General features: G+C 44.5%; 1 protein-coding gene across 1 annotated transcript in view; it reads left to right on the plus strand.

Annotated features, from left to right (window-relative positions):
• The window catches only part of MYH15 (myosin heavy chain 15), a 164,827-nt gene that overhangs the window by 129,802 nt on the left and 15,623 nt on the right, over positions 1 to 19,402 (plus strand). The window contains 9 exon segments of the mRNA XM_049709855.1: positions 2,796 to 3,037; positions 3,040 to 3,144; positions 5,257 to 5,328; positions 5,331 to 5,380; positions 8,217 to 8,332; positions 14,222 to 14,414; positions 14,647 to 14,823; positions 14,826 to 14,852; positions 18,587 to 18,712. Of these exon segments, the coding sequence (XP_049565812.1) occupies positions 2,796 to 3,037; positions 3,040 to 3,144; positions 5,257 to 5,328; positions 5,331 to 5,380; positions 8,217 to 8,332; positions 14,222 to 14,414; positions 14,647 to 14,823; positions 14,826 to 14,852; positions 18,587 to 18,712 (1,108 nt within the window).

Genomic DNA, 19,402 nt, shown 5'->3' on the forward strand with positions numbered 1-19,402 from the left:
ATCCCTGGCTTGGTAGCTTGGCAGAAATTCAGGGCAGATCAATACATTTCTCTTTAGCATCAACCAAAAATAGTATTTTTTCAGTTCTTCACCTAAATCTTTGAAAGGCATTGCTGTGCACGTGCTGAACAGCTGCTGTGTTCTGTCCCTGAAGGGGTACCAAGCAATCTGTCTCTGTAGCCACAGTAACTTAAAAAGGGCTTTGGGATGACAGATACTAAAAATACCTGCAGTAAATGTGTTCAAAACTCTGGACTGCAGAAAAGTGGGGCTTTGAACTGAAATGGTGCCTCATATCCAAAATATGGTATTTGCTTCTAAAGTAAGATTTTTTTTTTTTTTCCTAATAATTGAAGAATTCTGGTGAAAGTGTCTACCAGTCATTCTGTTTGAAGGTTTCCTAGGGAGGGACAGAAAAGAGGGAAAGTATATAGGTTACTTATGACCACATGGATTTGTTGGAACTAACAAATTGTGGTCCAGTAGTACATGACAGCTGAAGAGAAATGATGGGCAAATTAGATAATATCCAAAGACTTTTTTTTTTTTGCTTTAAACTTAGTTGAACATCAAATAAATAAAGCATTGTCTGTATTATGATTTCCCACTAAAACCCCTAAGGGACATGGAACTGCAAAAAAAATCTAGGATTCCATTTTTTTTAATTGGAAAGCTGAGGATCTGTCTACTTAGATTTCCAGGCTGGGGTTCACATGATGAGTTAGTTTAGTGGAATCAAGCTCCCCTGAGACCCCATTTACCGCTTCTGAGTTCCCCAAGGATAGGAATCTGATTTCTTCATCTCCTACACCTTCTTGCGTATTCTAGGAAACTACATAGGTGCTTATGGTTGGCAAGTTGAGCAGCAAAATTGTAGCTGGTAGTAAATGTAGAGCAACGTTATCAATCAAATGAAGGTGATCAATTGTCCAGTTTGCCCTGGACTTGCCCAGTTTGAGCACTGATAGCCCCGTGTCCTGGTACAACCCCTCAGTCCCCCACCAGTTGGTCACCCAAAGTAAAATTCCTATTTTCTGGTTCCAACTGAGCACTTCTAAAGTAGTTAAAATATGTGTAATTGTTTTACAAGACTCCTGTTTTAGGTGGGATAAAGCATCAGAATCTCCTTTTTTTTCTCCCTTATTGAGATATAATTGACATATACCATTGTGTAGGGTGTACAAGTAAGGTGTAGAATGTGATAATTCGTTATATGCACATGTTGAGAAATCTTTACCACAGCATGATTAGTTAACACTTCCTTTACCCCACTAAATTACCATTTTATTGTTGTTGTCATGGTGAGAACACTAAAGCTCTATTCTCATAGCAACTCTCACATATAAGATACAGTATTATTATTATTTTATACATTTATTTATTTTTGGCTGCGTTGGGTCTTCGTTGCTGTGTGCGGGCTTTCTCTAGTTGTGGCGAGCGGGGGCTACTCTTCATTGCGGTGCGCAGGCTTCTCATTGCAGTGGCTTCTCTTGTTGCAGAGAACAGGCTCAGCAGTTGGGGCTCATGGGCTGCAGAGCACAGACTCAGTAGTTGTGGCGCATGGGCTTAGTTGATCCTCGGCATATGGGATCTTCCCGGACCAGGGCTCGAACCTGTGTGCCCTGCATTGGCAGGCAGATTCTTTAACCACTGTGCCACCAGGGAAGCCCACAATACAGTATTATTAATGATAGTCACCATGTGGTACAGAAGAATCTCTTCTTACCAGTTAAGAAAAATGAAGCAAAGATGTGAAGTGACTATGGTTAGAAAGCCAGTGAGCAAGGAGTAGTTGTTAGAGCCCAGGTCTTTCTTAGACACTGAGCACAGACTGGTTTTGGCCGGATTCCACCAAAAGGGGGCTTTATGAACACACTGCTCTGTTGGGCTGCTGTGTGGAACATGTTAATTCCTGAGGATCTTTTTCTGTTTAATAACTGGAGATTGGAAAAAGCTTTGGTACATACAGTACCTTTCATCTAAGAGGTGTGATGAATGAGTAAGAATGGGACTGCCACTCTCCCTGCAGGAGATGGAAGCAAGAGAACACTTTGCAACCATAAGGAAGCGAATGAACATTTTAAGGACGGTAGAGGAAGCATTTTAATAAGCCACTGCATCTCAGAGGATTCTGGAGGGAGGACAGACAGGGGCTAAAGTACCCCTGACAGCAGTAGGACCTGATAAGTGAGCATAACGCTGGGATGGATGTGGGTATATAAATTTGGGAAGTGGAGCTGAGATGGAGAAGAAATTCAGAGAAAAGATACTCGGGCATGTTTAGGAGTCCCATGATGAGAGGGGGAGACTGAGCAGGAGAGAGCCAAAGAATGCTGCTTGGAAGCAATAAAGCCAAGGAGCTCTTTAGAGACTAGACGTGCCCCAAGACTTTTAACGGTTGCTTACTGTTGGGTGTTCAGTACCATCTTTCTCTTTCTCCCATTTCTTATGAAGTCTTCGATAAAGTCTGTATTGCTTACTTAAGGTTCAGGGGAAGCAGATACTTACAGGAATTCAGAGGTTCTGAGTGTCAAGTCCAGGTTGGCAAAGGGTGGGGAGGGAATAAAGGACATGTGGACACAGAAGCCAGAGTGTGGTGGTCAGCAGACATCTGCTTCCACAGGCACAAGGAGGTCATTGTCAGGCACAAGCTGCTTCCCCTTCAGACTATGAAGCCACCCTCAGGAGCCCCCTCACCCCCCATTTGTACCCGAGTGCTGTGTTTAATAAGGACACACTGCACGAGCTCTCTGAGGGTTGTGGCTTCACTCGCCCTTTGGACCTCCCCTTCTCAGGAAGAAGCTGGCAATTCGGTCGCAGGAGGCTGCCGAAGCCATGGGGGTGGCCCATGCCAGAAGGGCCTCCCTGGAGAGGGCCAGGCCCCGACCGCAGCTCGAGCTCGGGGACACCCTGTTGCATCATGGGAAGGCGCACCGCGTGGCTGCTGCGCTGGACCGGCGGCAGCAGCACTTCAACCAGTGCTTGGACGGCTGGAGGCGGGAGCACGAGTAGCCTCAGGCGATGCCAGACGCCCCGCAGAGGAGGCCCGGGCCCTCAGCGCCCGGCTCCTCGAGCTCAGGCACACCTACGAGGAGAGCGCCGCGAGCCAGCGGACCCTCCGGAGGGCGAACAAGAACCTGAAGGGTACGTTGCCCTGGGGACCGGAGCAGGGTCCTGGGAGGGCCCTGCGCCAAGGGCAAGGCTGCCTCGATGCGCAGAAACCTTAGCATCGTCCTGGCCTCGCTTGGGTCTTAACTTTTCCGTTTTGAATACTAACTTTGGATTTTGTCTTTTTTTTTATACTACAGATACTATTTTCATTAAAGGAGTTCTAAACATAAGAGTACTTTCCTAACTTTAGCCCCAGTTCCTGTCCGTAAAGGAAGTCTATTAAGGATTTCTTTATATCCATAACCTGCATAATATGCGTACAGGTATTTTTTTACTTAAATTACACGTTATTCTATACCTTTTATTTTTTCCATTTATTAATTTATTTTCTAATTTAACAAATATCTCTATAGCCCATACTACGTGCCAGGCACTGTTCTATATATAACTATTCATTGTTTAAGTCTCAGAGCAGCCTTATGTGTTAGTTTATCTGTAAAATGCAGATTAGATTGAGTCATTTAAGGTTAAGAACTTGGCCAAATTCGCATTTGATGAGTAGCAGATCTGAGGTTTGAGCCCAGCCAGCTTGATTCCGGCATATACACACTCAACTATGGGCTCTGCCACCTCCCATGTGCCTGTAGCTGGAGCCCTACCAAGTGACTGTTATTAGCGACACAGTGTTTTATGATAAGGCTGACTAACACGTTTAACTAGACCTTATTAATTTTAGATAAAATGTTTCACAATTATAAATAATCCTATATTGTACATCCGTGTACAATGGGGACGTGTACAAATATTTCAGTAGGGTAGATTCCTAGAAATGAAATTGCAGGATTAAAGGAGTGAGTTTTCAAATTCTGAGATATTGCCCAGCAGCCCTTCAAAGAGGCTGCCAACTTATACCAGCACCAACAGTGATGTGCATTACAACCCTGAGATGCCCTGGGAGTAAGTTCATTACTATTGGAGGCATAAATGAAACTTGCTTTCTCTGTTGACCTACCTAGTCCATGAGCAGGTCACTGACTGGGCCTGTGAGAGGTGCTGGAACAGTTAGAAAACTTTCATGGCATCTGAACCACCTGGAGGGCTTGTTAAAACGCGGTTGGCTGGGTCCCACCGTCAAGAGTTTCTGATCCGGTAAGTCTAGGAGGGGGTCTAAGAGTTTGTATTTCTAAGAAGTCCCCAGGCGAAGCTGGTGCTGTTCGTGTGGGGACCATACTTGCTCTGGGCTGGAGCCTGGGAAGAAGTCTTTTTCAAAAGCTCTCTGAGTGCTTCTACGGTATGGTCAGAGTAGAGAACCACTGCCTTGAGTTTTCTCCTGGGAGCCCCTCTTCTGGAGAGGTTTTATCAGAGAAGGATTTATTATTCGCATGAGACTTGCCATCTCATGGGTTTGTTTTTGTAACTAAAAAATTCTTGTCACAGCCTATCCTAGCCGGGGATCTCAGAGCCAGAGGAGCGGTCAAGCTCCTGAGTTCCTTCCACTGCCTCTGGACTGTGGGTAATTCCCAGAGCACTTGGCCCTGCTCCACACCTCCTAGGCTGCAGAGGCTTCCTTCATGAACAGGCGGAACTGACGGTAACAGTGTCAGGTGCTGGAGGTTTTGTCACTTCTGGCTGCCTTGCTCTTTCAGAGACGTGTATTCATCAGAGGGTTCACGCATTGGCTTCTGGCAGACAGTGACCCAGCTTATGCTGTAAGTTCCCATTCTGGTGTTGAGCAACAGCTGACACAGTGGCCGCCACCCGTGTTGATAGCTAAGCTCTTCCACTGGATAGGATTCCAGGTCTGGGTCCTAGAGCCCCACCGGGCAATATCTGGCATGGCTCTGACAAGCAGGACCGCCATGTACAGTCACACAGGTTGTTCAATGCACAATACTCTAAGAAACACCATCCTCACCAGCTGTTGTAGGCAACTTTGTGGCAGATGCCAAAAGAATACTTTGAAGAGGCGATTCTTTTTTCTAATTCAAACAAACGTCCCATACGTGCCAGCGGTGGCCTTGCCATCAAGTTACCAAGGATGGCATGACCAGGGTCCCATTGGGCCTCTGGGAACAGTCTCTTTTGCTGATATCATGGATCTGAGACTGGTTCTTTTCACTAACTTTGTTTTTCATCCCTCTCCAGAAGAGATTTCTAATCTGAAAAATCAGATGAAAGTAGGAAAGAAGAACTTAAGTGAAATGGAAAAGGTCAAGAAGTAATTGAACAAGAAAAGACTGAAGTCCAAATGGCATCGGAAGAGGCCGAGGTATTACCTCCAGGGAGCAAAGCAGGCTTCCATCACTGTGACAGTGCAGAAGACCTGCATTCTAGTCACAACAACAGCAAGAACACGCTTATAACCCTTGACCCTTATTCAGGGGTTAACTGCGTGCTAGGCACTATGCCTGGCTCTTTGTATGCACTATTTTATGTAATCACCCTAGCAAACTATTGTCCTCATTGTACAAATGAGGAAATCGAGGCTAGGGGAACAGGATAAACAATCGTGGATGCAACTCTCTTGATTATAAAGAAAACAAGAACTATGTCTATCTTGTTCGCTAATTTATCCTCAGTACCTAGACCCTCACTACTCTAAACGTGGCCTGTGGACTGGTTGCATGGGCATCACCGGGGAGCTTGTTAGAAATTCAGACTCTCAGCCTCTCTCCAGCTCTGTTGGATCAGAATTTGAATTTTAACAAGATCCCTGGGTGGTTCATATTTACCCTAACATTTGAGAAGCACTGGACTAGAACATTGCCTGGCATACAGTAGCGGTTCAATAAATATTTGTTGAATGTTGAATAGCTAAATATCCTCATACCTGCCCCTCTCTTTAAATAAAATCAGTCGAAACACTTTTTTTTTTTTTTTGCAAAAAAACCTTTAGGTAGTTTGAAAAATGAATTCAAAGCAATGTTCTCAAACATTTGTTGCTGAAAGCTTATCTTTGTGTGGGTTGTTTGACAGGAGTGTTTTCAGTGTTATGGATTAAATTTCAGGAAAAATCTCTGACTTGATCCCTAGGTGTGTGCTAGTGATTGAAAGGACCCCTGAGAAAATCTTTTTGCTAAAGAGGGTGAACTCAGAAGGAAGTTATCCTGTCACAGTCATTAAGTAGTCAACAAGGCCTACAAAGCCTCTTTTCTCGCAGCTGAATTTCATTTTCTTGACCTACCCTTTGACTAAACACCCAGTCACATTAAAAATGCATCCCTCACCCACTCACCCTCCAACAGAGACAATAATTTTTAAAAGGCACAGCAAGTCCATTTCAGGCATGGGCCTTTTCAAAGGTGTGATAATGAAAAAATTAGACCCCAGAGGATTGCTCTGAGTCAAGCAATGTCCGATCAATTTACCTCACCACCACATTTCTGTAAGAAATCTACCAGACAGAAGATGTGTCAAGTGGCCCGCTCTTGACACAGCTCTTGTCTTTTTATGCAAATTGTTTTCTGAGGCCTCTACATTTTATGTAGAATCCTTTCAGTTGACAGTGTGGTGTCCCCTAACAAGGCCGGTCCTCGTAAAGTGGGTGAACTTTGTCTCATTCACTTGTTCCTTTTGTTCCCCGTCTGTTCTCTGGCCACCCTGGCTAGGGACTTTCTAAAGCCACCACCTTAACCCAAAGAAGTAACTTTTATGGTGGAAATTTCAAGCAACATGAGAAGCCAATGAGAGCTGTGATTGGGCGGGGCAACTTTAGTCCTATATAACGTGTAGACTAACATCTTTGTACGTTAAATTGAGCTGCCCATTGAAGGTGAGACGACTAAGGCCACAGCGCTCATACCATTCAGTAGCACTAGATGGCATTATATTCTATTCGCATTTTCTCAAGTTTTGTCTTCAGCTGCATCCATAAATACTTCATCAGCTTGGACATGTATTTGTAAAACTGGGTTATTTCTTTTCCTGAGTGAGCCTTTATGAAAAACGTTATCAGATTATTTTTGAAGTCACAAAACTCAAATTATCCCAGGTCACCTTCAAAGCTTCACTTTCTCAGTGCATTCAAAAGGGTTAGAGGTGACAGTTTCCCCCTGAAGGAAGGGCATCATTCCCTCGGAGGAAATTGCTATACCAGCATTTGTTTTTTATTTATTTTCTATTATATTGAAGTTAGTATTGAGAGAACAGCAGCAAGGCTGTAAGCCATATTAAAGTCCCAACATCTTTCTTATTTTTATTTTGAAATTGCTATTCAGTTTTACCTTTTACTTTTGATGGTATGTGCTAAGCACTCCTCAGAAGGGGCTAGAAAAATTGCGTTTGCCCTCAGGACTGTCTGCCAATGGTTAACTGACCAATAGATGGTGGTCACCCCTTGTGCCCTTTATAAACATCCACCCCCAGTGTTCTGTTTGTTTCTTCTATATGAATTTTATCTTTGGAACAGGCTTTAAAGATTTAATCAAACCTACGCTTTCAAACTTGAAACACCTTTATAACATCCCTGGCAGTATGTGCCTTGCCTATATTTAAATACTCAAGGGGGCAGGAAATCTCCCTGCCTGTCAAAGCAATCCATTTGAAATAATAGTGGTAATTATGGTGATAATGGCTCACACCAAGCATTATGTGTCAGGTACATCATAAATTCCTTTATTTGAGTGCTGTCCTGTTTCTTGCTCTCTGAATGCTTTCAACTTTTTTTCTATCCCCCTGTGATGTCCAGAAATAAATAAAAGTTTCCAGGTAGGAGTTATCACCTTCCTTGTTTTAGTTTTGATGCTTTTATTGATTCATCCCAACGATGGAAACATTAGAAAAAGTCAAGGGTAATAAATTAAAAAATTGAAATATAGTCACAGACAAGATTGAAAATGTCTATTTTAAAAATGCTTTAGATTCCAGTTCTTGAACTACAGCTGAAGGCCCTCAGAACATCAGATCTATAGGTGACGTGACAAACAAAAGTAATCACTTGTCTCTCATCCTGTCTCATTGTCTCATCCAATCTTCAGGGATGTGATTTGACCTTAGATTGTTCTTAGCAATTCTAAAGAGAGCTCCATTAATGATATACGTTTAGAGAAAAAAAAGTTTTGTCCAAAAGTGGGCTGAATTAAGTGCTTTTTATTTATATATTTCAGGAAGCTCTGGAACGCAATGAAAGCAAGATTCTTCGTCTGCAGCTTGAACTCTCAGAAACTAAAGCGGAAATTGAAAGAAAGCTTTCAGAGAAAGATGAAGAGATAGAAAAATGTAGGTATTTACAATTATTTTGATGAGCAACAGTTGCATATTTTAGAATCCTTAACTGAACAGAACCCACTGTGTTTGGCTGCTTTTATGACCCTTGTTGGACTATTACCAAAGAAACAGCCAGTCTAACCCAACACTAGAATCTTTCTAGTAAGCTCAGCACTGTTAATATAAAGGAATACCTCTACACGATTACTATCAGTTTTGTATGATTTTCTTATAAAATTCTTTTTTTTTTTTTTTTGCGGTACGCGGGCCTCTCACTGCTGTGGCCTCTCCCGTCGCAGAGCACAGGCTCCGGACGCGCAGGCTCAGTGGCCATGGCTCACGGGCCCAGCCGCTCCACGGCATGTGGGATCTTCCCAGACCAGGGCATGAATCCGTGTGCCCTGCATCGGCAGGTGGACTCTCAACCACTGCGCCACCAGGGAAGCTCTTATAAAATTCTTTTTGAGCAGCTTCTACTTGCATACAAGACTCAAGATAACACACCAAAAAAGAATAAGTATGTGGACAAGGACTGTGTATACTGTCTGGGTTTCCCTACAACAAGCTGCTTTCTTGGGCGTTCAAGACACTGACTGGTAATGCTAAACAGTGGAGGAAAAGAACTAAAAGATGTGATGCTGGGCATTAAAATTAATGTCAGATCAGAGTGAAGTTTCCACATCCCCCCTGCCTGTACCTGTAGCCATTTGTTTGGAGAGGGGCCGGAGCCAAGAGCTAAGCTGCTTATGAATCCCTGTTGAAGCAGCTGAGTCTTAATAGTCAGGAAACTGAATTAAACAGGAGTCCTGGGTTGCAGGATCTCTTCTTAGCTTCATAATAACAAGCTGATGATTTTAGAAATTTTGCTTCTTAGCTTCTCAGTGAAGTGAGGGGATGAAAGCAGCCCCCTCCGTGTCACAGAAGGTGGTGAGGAAGATCAGTAAGCTGATGTTGGCAAAGCACTTCACACTCTAGATCAAAGGCACAATTATAAACACATGGAATTAACTATGATTGTATTATGCATCTGATCTGTTCCCTTAAGTCAATGCCGTATGTCAGCATGGAAAAGCATTTTTGAGTCTGAGGTTCGACTGGCAACTTGCTTTTAACGTGTTTGTTAAACAATTAAAAGAAAAAGTTACCATGTTCAGTTGAACTGGCCTCTTACCCATAGCCCATCTTCAGACAAAACTCCCATGGGGGTCATTTTTTTAATGAGGATGTCAAGCCAAATTTGGTCCTCTGTGTGCTTTGAGTTATCTTTGCTCTCACTCACTGGCACTTTCCTCTGTAGGACTGACTGTAGGGGTGAATTCTGGTCTACTTAAGAGGCTCTGAGTCCTTGTGTAAAAGAATTTTTTGTTTTTGATGGAGGGCAAAAACATTGGGCCTTGATATTTGCCCTACTTCCTTCCATGAGGAACAAAAACGAATGTCTCCTTGCGCCGTTAAAAAAAACAACAAAAAAACCCCCCTCGTTTCAGGTAACGTCAAACCTGTGCCTATTAATAAACCCAGCTAAGTACAACTGAACCCTGAGAGTCTGCATCTTGTCAGATACATCTGAATGTTGTAGAGCTGTTCCCCAATTATAATAATTTCAGTGCAAAGGAAGCTGGAGATCCAAACAGCTAGGACTGGGAGAAGAAAGAACTGAAGACGAGGCAGGAGCTGCAAAGGGGCTGAAAAAAGAAGGGCGGGCTGAAGGGAGGAATAAGCTATTCATGAGTTTTAGTTAGTGATTCATAATAACTGTCACAGGTACATCCAGAAAGGAAAGATGAGCATATCTTAACAAAATACCACAAATACCATGCAGACCCTTTCGGTGTGAGTGCCCTGTGCCAGTGGAGATTGGATCACAATGCCTCGGTCAAATCCAAGGGTTTAATCTGACTTCAGGGCTAGGAGAGGATGGGATCTTAAGGAAACTGAAGAGAATGCCAGGGGGAAATACTAGCAAAGCAGACGATTTTGAGCAATCAAGGGTAAACCAGGTAAAATCCAGAACTCAAGGGAAATATTGCCTGAGGGAAAGATGAGGTTCAAGGTCCTCTTTCACATAATCCTTGGGAAGCTCCATAGAAACCGAAGGAGGTCTGTGAAGCAGGACCCGAGAAGCTGAAGGGACCAGGAGGACAGGAGAGAGACTCAGAGGCAAAGGCAAAACCTTGGTAGAGCTGCAAACTGGGCAACTCATTCACTCATTCTCTGCCACCCAGCCCGCTGCTCTTCCATTCGGTGAGGACTGATCCTGTATGAGCCGGGCTGGAAGCCTGTTGGTGGTGAAAGAATGAGCAGCTGGTACACGAGTTGTATGTTTCACTTGCTCAACAGATATCTGAGCGCTTCATGTTGGCAAGACACTGTGCCTGCTCTTCTAGACGGGGCTTCCCAAACTTTTATGGAGTGTTAGGGCTTTTTTGTTTCCCTACAAATGTTATAATTAGCAGAGCTAGAGGTAGGCAGGTGACAGTGCAGTCACTGCTGGAAGGAGGGGAGGAGCTTTGATGGCCGGCTTTGATCCTTGCCCTCATCCACACAGGAAAGGAAGAGTGACATCATGGCTCCTTGAAGGCCGGCTGGCGGCCATGACTGCAGTTTAAGTCAGGCCCTGCTGCAAGGCCCCAGACTGGGTCGAGAACAAGTTGGTCAGTTGCATCCTGAATCTTCTGGGGCCACTGACTATATACATCCCCCTCCCAACTCAGGGTATTCAAGGAAATGCTGAAATGTGTGGCAGTCTTCTCAGTGACCCAGAACCAGGGTGCCCCTGGCCTGCATTCTGCTCTCCCTGGACACACCCAGTGAGGTGCTGTGGAAGGAGCTTTTGGGAATGAGGTATCGAAATGCCTTACTCTATCGAAGTGTGCTTGTTTGCTTTGGTTTGATCATCTGTGGAAGGGTTAGATGTATGGGGTCACACGGTAGATATTTTTGGCTTTGCAGGACATAGAGTCTCTGTTGTAGCTACTCAACTCTGCAATTATAGCTTGAAAGCAGCCATAGACCATAAGAAAGTAAATGGTCATGGCTGGGCCCATAGCCCATAGTTTGCCCACCCCCAGCCTATGGCCTCAGGTACCTGGTAACATTCTGTCATCTTTTCCTTCCATATTGTTCACTCCTCTGAGTTCAGTAATAGTGAACTTTGCCACACGGTCTCAATTTACATGTACTATCCAACTTAATTTCTTTTATTGTTTGAGTCTCTGCCAGAAGAATATGTTTAAATCTCTTCTCATTTCTAAGTAAAATATTTTAGTGCGACTTCAAGAAGTAGCAGCTCAAACTCAGACATGGCATTTAGTTAGCAAAATATCTTGTTAATCACTTTAAAGCTGAATCGCATGTATTAGAATTAAGGAAAATCTTTCATTTCCCTGATATAGACGAGCAACATGGCAAGAGAAAAATATTACTGATTGAATTGACTGTCAATTTAAATCCTTAACTTTTTCAAGTTTTATAAAAGAACGATTTTGTTCTTGTTTGCATTTGGTTTCTTCCCTCAAATTGTGTTTCACAGTTCAGAAAAAAGAGAGGAAAGAAAGAAAAGGAACTTCTTACCATATTGCCCTGGTCCTGACTGCTTCATTTTTCTTAAGAAACGTACTCAAGGAGCTTTCATTTTAAAGATTTCTTGACTCTGCATGGAATGCACTGATTGTTGAGTGGCCATTCTCTAGGCCTGTGTTATACAGAAGCCTCTTAAACCGTAGCACTTTCTACTTGTCTGCAGGCACTCATGAAGTTTCATAAACAACGGTGGAAAAAGTACAATTTGAAACATTCATTTTGTCTGCCTAAGTAGAATATATCTCTGTGCAGAGGATTTTGACACCAGCTTAGAGACGCCTTAGTGTTCCTGCAAATGGAGAGTCAACTGTGGCAAAAATGAGTTTCCTCATGTAAGACAGAACAGTGTCTTAAAGCTTTCAGTGATGCTGAGTGTGTGTCACTGTAGTATTACGGGCTAGGGCTGCCATAACAAAATAGACTGCGTGGCTTAAACAACAGAAATTTCTTTTCCCACATTTCTGAAGGCTGGAGGTCCACGATCAAGTTGCTGGCGAGTCTGGGCCTAAGACCTCTCTCCTGGGCTCACAGGTGGCCAACTTGCTGGGTCCTCACATTTTCTTTTGCTCTGTGCACACCCATCCCTGTGTCTCTTTGTGTGTCCGTATTTCCTCTTCTTATAAGGACATCAGTCAGATTGGATTAGGGCCTACCCTAAGGGCCTCGTTTAACTTAATCACCTCTTTAAAGGCCCTGTCTCCAAATTTACTTGCATTCTGAGGTACTGGGGGTTAGGGGCTTCAACATATGAATTTGGCTGGGGGGAAGAGAGGAGGGACAAAATTCAGCCATAACAGTCTCTAGTAACATTACATGCTGGCATTCCTGTAGGATTCTGATCTGGGAGCAGAACAAAAGCCCAGGACCTAAGGATAGGCAGGAGAGGCTGGCCGCAGCATGTGGGAGACAGGACATGGCGTTGGCAAAGGAGAGGTGCTGACTCTGGAACCAGAAAGAGTTCTTTCCTGTACATTTGCATAACTACTTCTGAAACCTCCGCCCCATCCATGGGGTGAGGGTGGTCACAAAAAGTGGCCCCTCCACCTGTCACCCAACGGGAAACTCTGACCACACTCTTACTCCTCTGTAGGCTGTGTGACTTGCTGCTGGCCTCAGAGATCGGAATACAGGCTCAAAGACAGCTCAGTGTGGAACCTAATTCTGAATCAAGATGAATATGTGTCTGCTATTTGTGTGCTGATGGGCTCTATAGTATGTCTTGTCTTATCTGCCCAGTTCTAGGCCCTGTTTCATAGGGTGAGCTTAACAGGGCCTGTGTTATAAGAGTTACACTGTCCTGACTCACAACCACCAAATCTTGATGGCTTAAAACCATCAAAGCTTATTTTTACTTTGTGTCAGAGTCCAATGTGGGGTAGGATGGAGAGTGGGCCACTATCCCAAGTCTCTCAAGAACCCAGGTTCCTTCCATCTTCTGATGCCAGATCATCCATGTGTGGCCACCAAGTTTGCTATAGATGGGGAAGAGAGAGCACAGGATCACACAAGTAAAAGGCTGTATGTGTGAGGCTTGGAAACACTTCTGCCTGTAGTCCATTGGTCAGCATTCAGTCACATGGTCCCAGACTTACTGCAAGAGTCCTAGGAAATGATTGCCATGGGTTCCCCACAGTTTTTCATTGTCTCTCTGAACACACATCTATTGTGTAAGCTTCTGTCACTTTGCAAAAATGATTTCAGCATGGACCTTTCATTGTTATAAAGGCATATTGAAGTAATTCAATATCACACAGCAGTTGGTTTTCTCAGCCTATCCTTGGTTGTACTCCCAAACTCCTGGAGAAAGATAACCATGCTATTCTAGGGGAATTTGGTGTCACAGGCTGTTAGAGCAGGATTGCTGGCGATCAGGACTTATTCCAACCTGGGTGGCTCTTTCTTGCCATGTTCAGACATGTTTCACCGTTGAAAGTATTTAAATATTATGCCTGTCTGAAAGTGCATCCTTCCTTCACCCTTAGCCACTCTAGGGAATCTAGACCGTCCTGGAGGGGGTCTTAGATAAGGCGAAGGCTGCCCCACAGGAACCTCAAAAAGATTCTGGTGCTTTTCTTGATTTTTCCGGGAAGTTGGTCTGGGAATGATGGACATTAGTCTGTTATGATGGACAAATGCTCACTGACCTAACCCTTCCATCTCCATTGTTTCCAAATGAAGACCCTTTAGACTCATTTTGTTAATTACACAGAATTTTTCTTGAATTTTAATTTTTTCTGATTCCTAAACAATTGTGTGTACAAAGCAGGTAACCTTTCTTAATTTGGGTGTATGATTTTTCCCCTGAATATTATTCTAAAATTAGGAGGAAGCAGCAGTGTGCTATTGACTCCCTGCGGTCGAGTCTGGATTCTGAAGTTCGGAGCAGAATTGAGGCCACTGGGCTGAAGAGGAGCATGGAAGGGGACCTCACTGAGATGGAACTCCAGCTCAGCCGTGTCAACCGCCAGGTGTCAGAGGCAACCAAATCCCTGGGCCAGCTTCAGATCCAGATCAAGGTATTTTCAATTGTAATGCAGGGGTGAGGCAGGGATGTCTCTGCTTATGGAAGCAAACCAAGCGGCAGGTTGTGTTGAGCAATAAACGTGAGGACAACAAATCTAATCCTTCAGGAGAGCAGGAAGATGCTTACGTTGAATCGCTGGGGCTTGTTCAGAGCACGCATGCGTAAGCGCAGGTCCCGCTGAACTGCCAGGGATCCACGTCCCTCGTGTGTGTTTTCTCTCACAGGACCTTCGGGCGCAGCTGGAGGACAGCACACGCCTGAACAGTGAGCTGAAGCAGCAGTTGGCGGTGGCCAAGCTGCGCAACGCTCTTCTCCAGGCTGAACTCGAGGAGCTGAGGGCCTCGCATGAGCAGACAGAATGCGGGCGCAGGCTGGCAGAGGAAGAGCTCCTGAAAGCCACAGGAAAAAAATCAATCTTTTCTACACCCAGGTGGGGCCCATAAACTCGCCATTAGCCATGTCAGCTGGTGGGAGGCAATGGATCCACACTGGTTGGCCTAGGACGGTACACGGTTGCCACGTGGAGCCTTGCAGGTGGCCGGTGAGGCAGGGAGAGCCTTTGGCAGCAGAGTGGCGGTCTCGCCCTTCATTCATCCCCAGATGCATTGGTTCCCTAGGGCTGCAGCAGCCAAGTTCCCAAACTGATTAGAGAAATGTAATCTCTCACAGTTCTAAAGGCTAGAAGTCTGAAATCACGGCATTGGCAGGGTCGTGCACCCTCTGAATCTTGCAGGGAGTCCTTCCTTGCATTTTCCCAGCTTCTGGTGGTTTGTTGGCAATCATTGGTGTTCCGTAGCTTATAGATACGTCACTCCAATTCACCTCCTTCACATGGCATTTTCTCTGCGTCTTAACATCATCTTCCTTCTGTATCTGTCATTGTGCAAATTTCCAAATTTTTATGAGGATATCAGTCATATTAGATTTGGACGCACTCTAATGACCTCATTTTAACTTGACTACCTCTCTAAAGACCCTATTTCCAAGTAAGGTCACATTCCGAGGATTGGGGGTTAGGACTTCAACATATGTTTTTGGGGGGAGGGACACAATTTGAACCAAAACACTAAGCCCTGCCAGAAGAATGAACTGTCAGGGTACTCATATAGCTAGGATGCTGGGGAGAGAGAGAGGAACATTCGCTAGGGTTCCAGAATCATTTGCCTGCTTCTCCTTTTCCTGCTAAGCCATGTATTCCCCGAGCATCCCAGGATTCAAAATAAATGCTCCTGCTTCAGAGCCAGGAGATTTCAAACAATTCTGAGTGGCTGCTGACAGATATGATGAACTGTCAGGACTCTGGCTTCTCATGGAAGGTTATGTAAGTGACACAAAGCAAGAATTCTTAAATCGTTGCCATTCTCATGGAATCAGGAGAAGCCATAGTGGCTAGGACAAAAGCTCGATAAACATTTTTAGGGCACCCACCGTAAGCTGAACAGGTATGCATGGTATAGACAGATGCAAAATATCTCCATCGTCCTAAAAAGGTGGAGATCTAAGTTAACACACTGCAGTGCACTGCTGGGATTGTAGTGATAAAGCAAGCACACCCCTACAGAAAGCCTTCCCTGATGATCCTAGACTTAGGTAGATGCACAGTATGCTTAATCTGAGTCATGAAGGACATGGAAGAAGCCAGCCAAGTAGAGAGAAAAGTCAAGGTCAGAGGCATGGGGAAAAGAGGGAATTTAGGATGTTAAGGAAAATTGATATACTTACTATAGCATACGGTAGGGGGTAGGAGAGATCAGCAGGATTGATGCTAAGGGAGAGGCAGGTAGAGCCAGGTCACCAGGGATCTTGATTTTGAGACTGATGGAGTTTGAATTCTATCATGCGGCTAATGGGGGTCTGCTGAAGAATTGTGAGTAACTGGGAGGCAAGTTATTAGATTTGCATTTTAGGAAGTTTACTCTGGTGATTGTTGTGAAGGATGGATTAATGCAACTAGGGGCAGATGTGCCATTCTCTGGGATATTTAGAAACATCTGTGGGATCATTTTGGTTGCCATAGAGACTGGGGAGTACCACTGACATTTAGTGGGCAAGGTCCAAAGATACTAATGCTCCCGCAAGATACAGGATAACTCAACATCCCAAAGAATTGCTCCTCCCAGAATGCCAACTGTGACCCCACTGAGAAACACTGGATAAAAGGAAGTATTGATATAAACCAAAGATGTACCTGCTGGAAGGCAGTGCATTTAGTTTGTGCCTACAGTTTGTGCCCATGTGCATGACACGATCCTATTAGGATACCATGTGGTATAAAACAAATAGGCTATATGTTATGCATAATTCCCAACAGGCTAACTTACTTCAATATTTTCTTTATCTCTCAAGAAAACTTAACTAAATACAATGAGTGGGAATCTTATAAAGTAGAATATTGAAGTTTTAAAAAGTAAATCATTCACTGTCTGTAGTACTTAATATCTGTTGGTAACAAATTATTTGCCATTCATGTTATAACTGATGATATACCAGTGGGTCCCAGTATGATGAAAAACCACTAGCCTAGAGAGAGATAAGGACATCAACCAGAGCAAAAGCAGACATAGAGAGAAGGAGATAGATGTGAAAAAGAAGAAAGAAAATTAGGTAATAGCCCTGATCTCCAGAGCAGAGTTTCTGAAACTTTACGCGTACAAGAGAAACTAACACAAAAATGCACAGTCTCAGGCCTCATCCCAGACCCACTGAATCAGAATCTCTGCAGTAGGAGGAATCAAACGAGTTTTCAGGTGATGCTGCCAGTGCAGAAACTACCCTTTGAGCAGCTCTGGCCTAGGTGACGTGTTGCTCACAAAGGACTTCTCCCCCACCTTAGCCATTGGTGGCCCCCTTGCAATTACTGGAACACCGTCAATCTTCTGATTGACATACAATGAGTATTTTCTAGAACCTTCTGCATCCCCAGATTTCTAGCCTGGAACGAACATATGAGGCCAAACTTATCCTTGTCTAATTACATGTGTCCTTTTTCAAACCTGAGCTGTGACAATCTAGATTGCTCTTCTGCACAGTACTCCCTCACCCGCTGCTTCCCAAACCGAACCAATCATTCAGCTTGAAAAGATTTTAACCATCAACTCCCTAGCAGGTTTTAAATGATTCTATGTATAAATGAATCACCATTTATACTGTACCTTTCTTTACAAAGAAAGAGTTCCTATGGAGTTATGTGCAGTGAGCATCCCAGCATACTCCAGGAAATACCCTCATCCCTCCAGGCCACACCCATGGCAGTGGGAGGCCTGAGGCACACAGAGCCTGGCTCTCCATAAGGACAGAAGAAGCAACCTTGAAGATGAAGATGCTTCACGCCATCAAGGAGGTAGGGTAGAACCTGTGAGGCTGGAGTATCTCTCTTCCTATTTCCAAAGGCTTAATCTTGCCACTGGGAGAGGTACTAGCTAGAGGAAAAGTGAATGAACAGAAGAGAAATTAAAAATAGGAAGGCTATGCCTTTTAAATACATTCTCTATGCTAAGATTTCACACCCTCAGAAAAACTGTGCTACAAACACAGACCAAAAACGAGTTTCAGCCTCTAATGTCACAACCCAGGAAGGAAAGGATTAGGGCAGCGTCAGCCAAAGAACACAAATAATCCTCCAGTGTAATGGAGGTTTCTCAGGCCTGGGGGATGAGGCTCATCTAAATTGCTTTGCCCACCCCCTCACTGCAAAATTAATAGAAGCAGAGGTAGATAGTGAGGAAGATGTTCTTCCCCTGGAGCAGCATGCAGGACACTGAGTTTTATTCCCTAAACCCCTGCTCTCCACATGTCTGCTTTTGACCCTGACTTCTGCTCTGGGACACTTGCTCCTTCCCCATCAAAGAGCAAAAGGCAGAAAAACGTATTCCTCAGCCAGCTGAAAACCAAACACATGTTTGGGGCTTGTAGGTTGTCTGGGTCCATTTCTCCTTTCTGACTCAGGCTGTCATCTCTCCGGTACTAAACCTCTGATGGATGAAATCCCTTGCATTCAAGTCTAACGTGGTCTCCTGGGCCTGGAAGTATGGCTTCATGAGTGTGGCTGAGGAGAGGAAAACACCCTCCTGGTCAGAGCCCCTCCCATTGCATGTTCTGAACAGACCAGCTTGCCTTTGCACCAATGATCTCAACTTGCCTAATGAGGATGTTGCTTTTCCTTAGAACACGAGTCTCCTCAGCCAGAAGAAGAAACTGGAGGTTGATGTTGCCAGGATGCAGAAGGAAGCTGAAGAGGCGATGCGAGGGTGTCAAAGTGCAGAAGAGAAGGCCAAGAAGCCACCTACAGAGGTGGGTCCATTGACTGTCTGCTTACTCCTGTCTCTCAGAGTTGATGGGAGCGGTAGCCAAGGGGCAAGGGCAAAGCTGCAGACAAAAAGGATTCCATTGATTCTCCATATAGCTAGCGGGAGGTTAGCTGACCCCTCTGCCTCTGTCCCCATTTTGAAAAATTAGGCCAACTGGCTCCTCCCTTCCACCCTGTCCACACAGTGAAAAGGAGCAGCTGAATTGCCATAGGCAAAATCTTATGAAAGCAAGAGATTTTTTAAAAAGTTAATCCACTTTCCACTTGCAAATCAATATATCAAGTGTCTAGAAACAATTCCTCTTGTGTTTCCTTACCCATAGCCATTTTTCCTGGGGTCTGTAATAGCTTTATGATGATCTGCAAAGAATGCTTATTGCACTTATTTTTTTAAAATTTTTATTTATTTATTTATTTTTGGCTGCACTGAGTCTTCATTGCTGTGCACAGGCTTTCTCTAGTTGCAGCGAGCGGGGGCTGCTCTTCATTGCGGTGCGCGGGCTTCTCATCGCAGTGGCTTCTCTTGTTGCAGAGCACGGGTTCTAGGCATGCGAGCTTCAGTAGTTGTGGCTCACGGGCTGCAGAGCGCAGGCTCAGTTGTTGTGGCACACGGGCTTAGTTGCTCCACGGCATGTGGGATCTTCCCGGACCAGGGCTTGAACCCATGTCCCCTG

Source organism: Orcinus orca, chromosome 5 (genome assembly GCF_937001465.1).
Source record: "Orcinus orca chromosome 5, mOrcOrc1.1, whole genome shotgun sequence".
NCBI lineage: Eukaryota > Metazoa > Chordata > Mammalia > Artiodactyla > Delphinidae > Orcinus > Orcinus orca.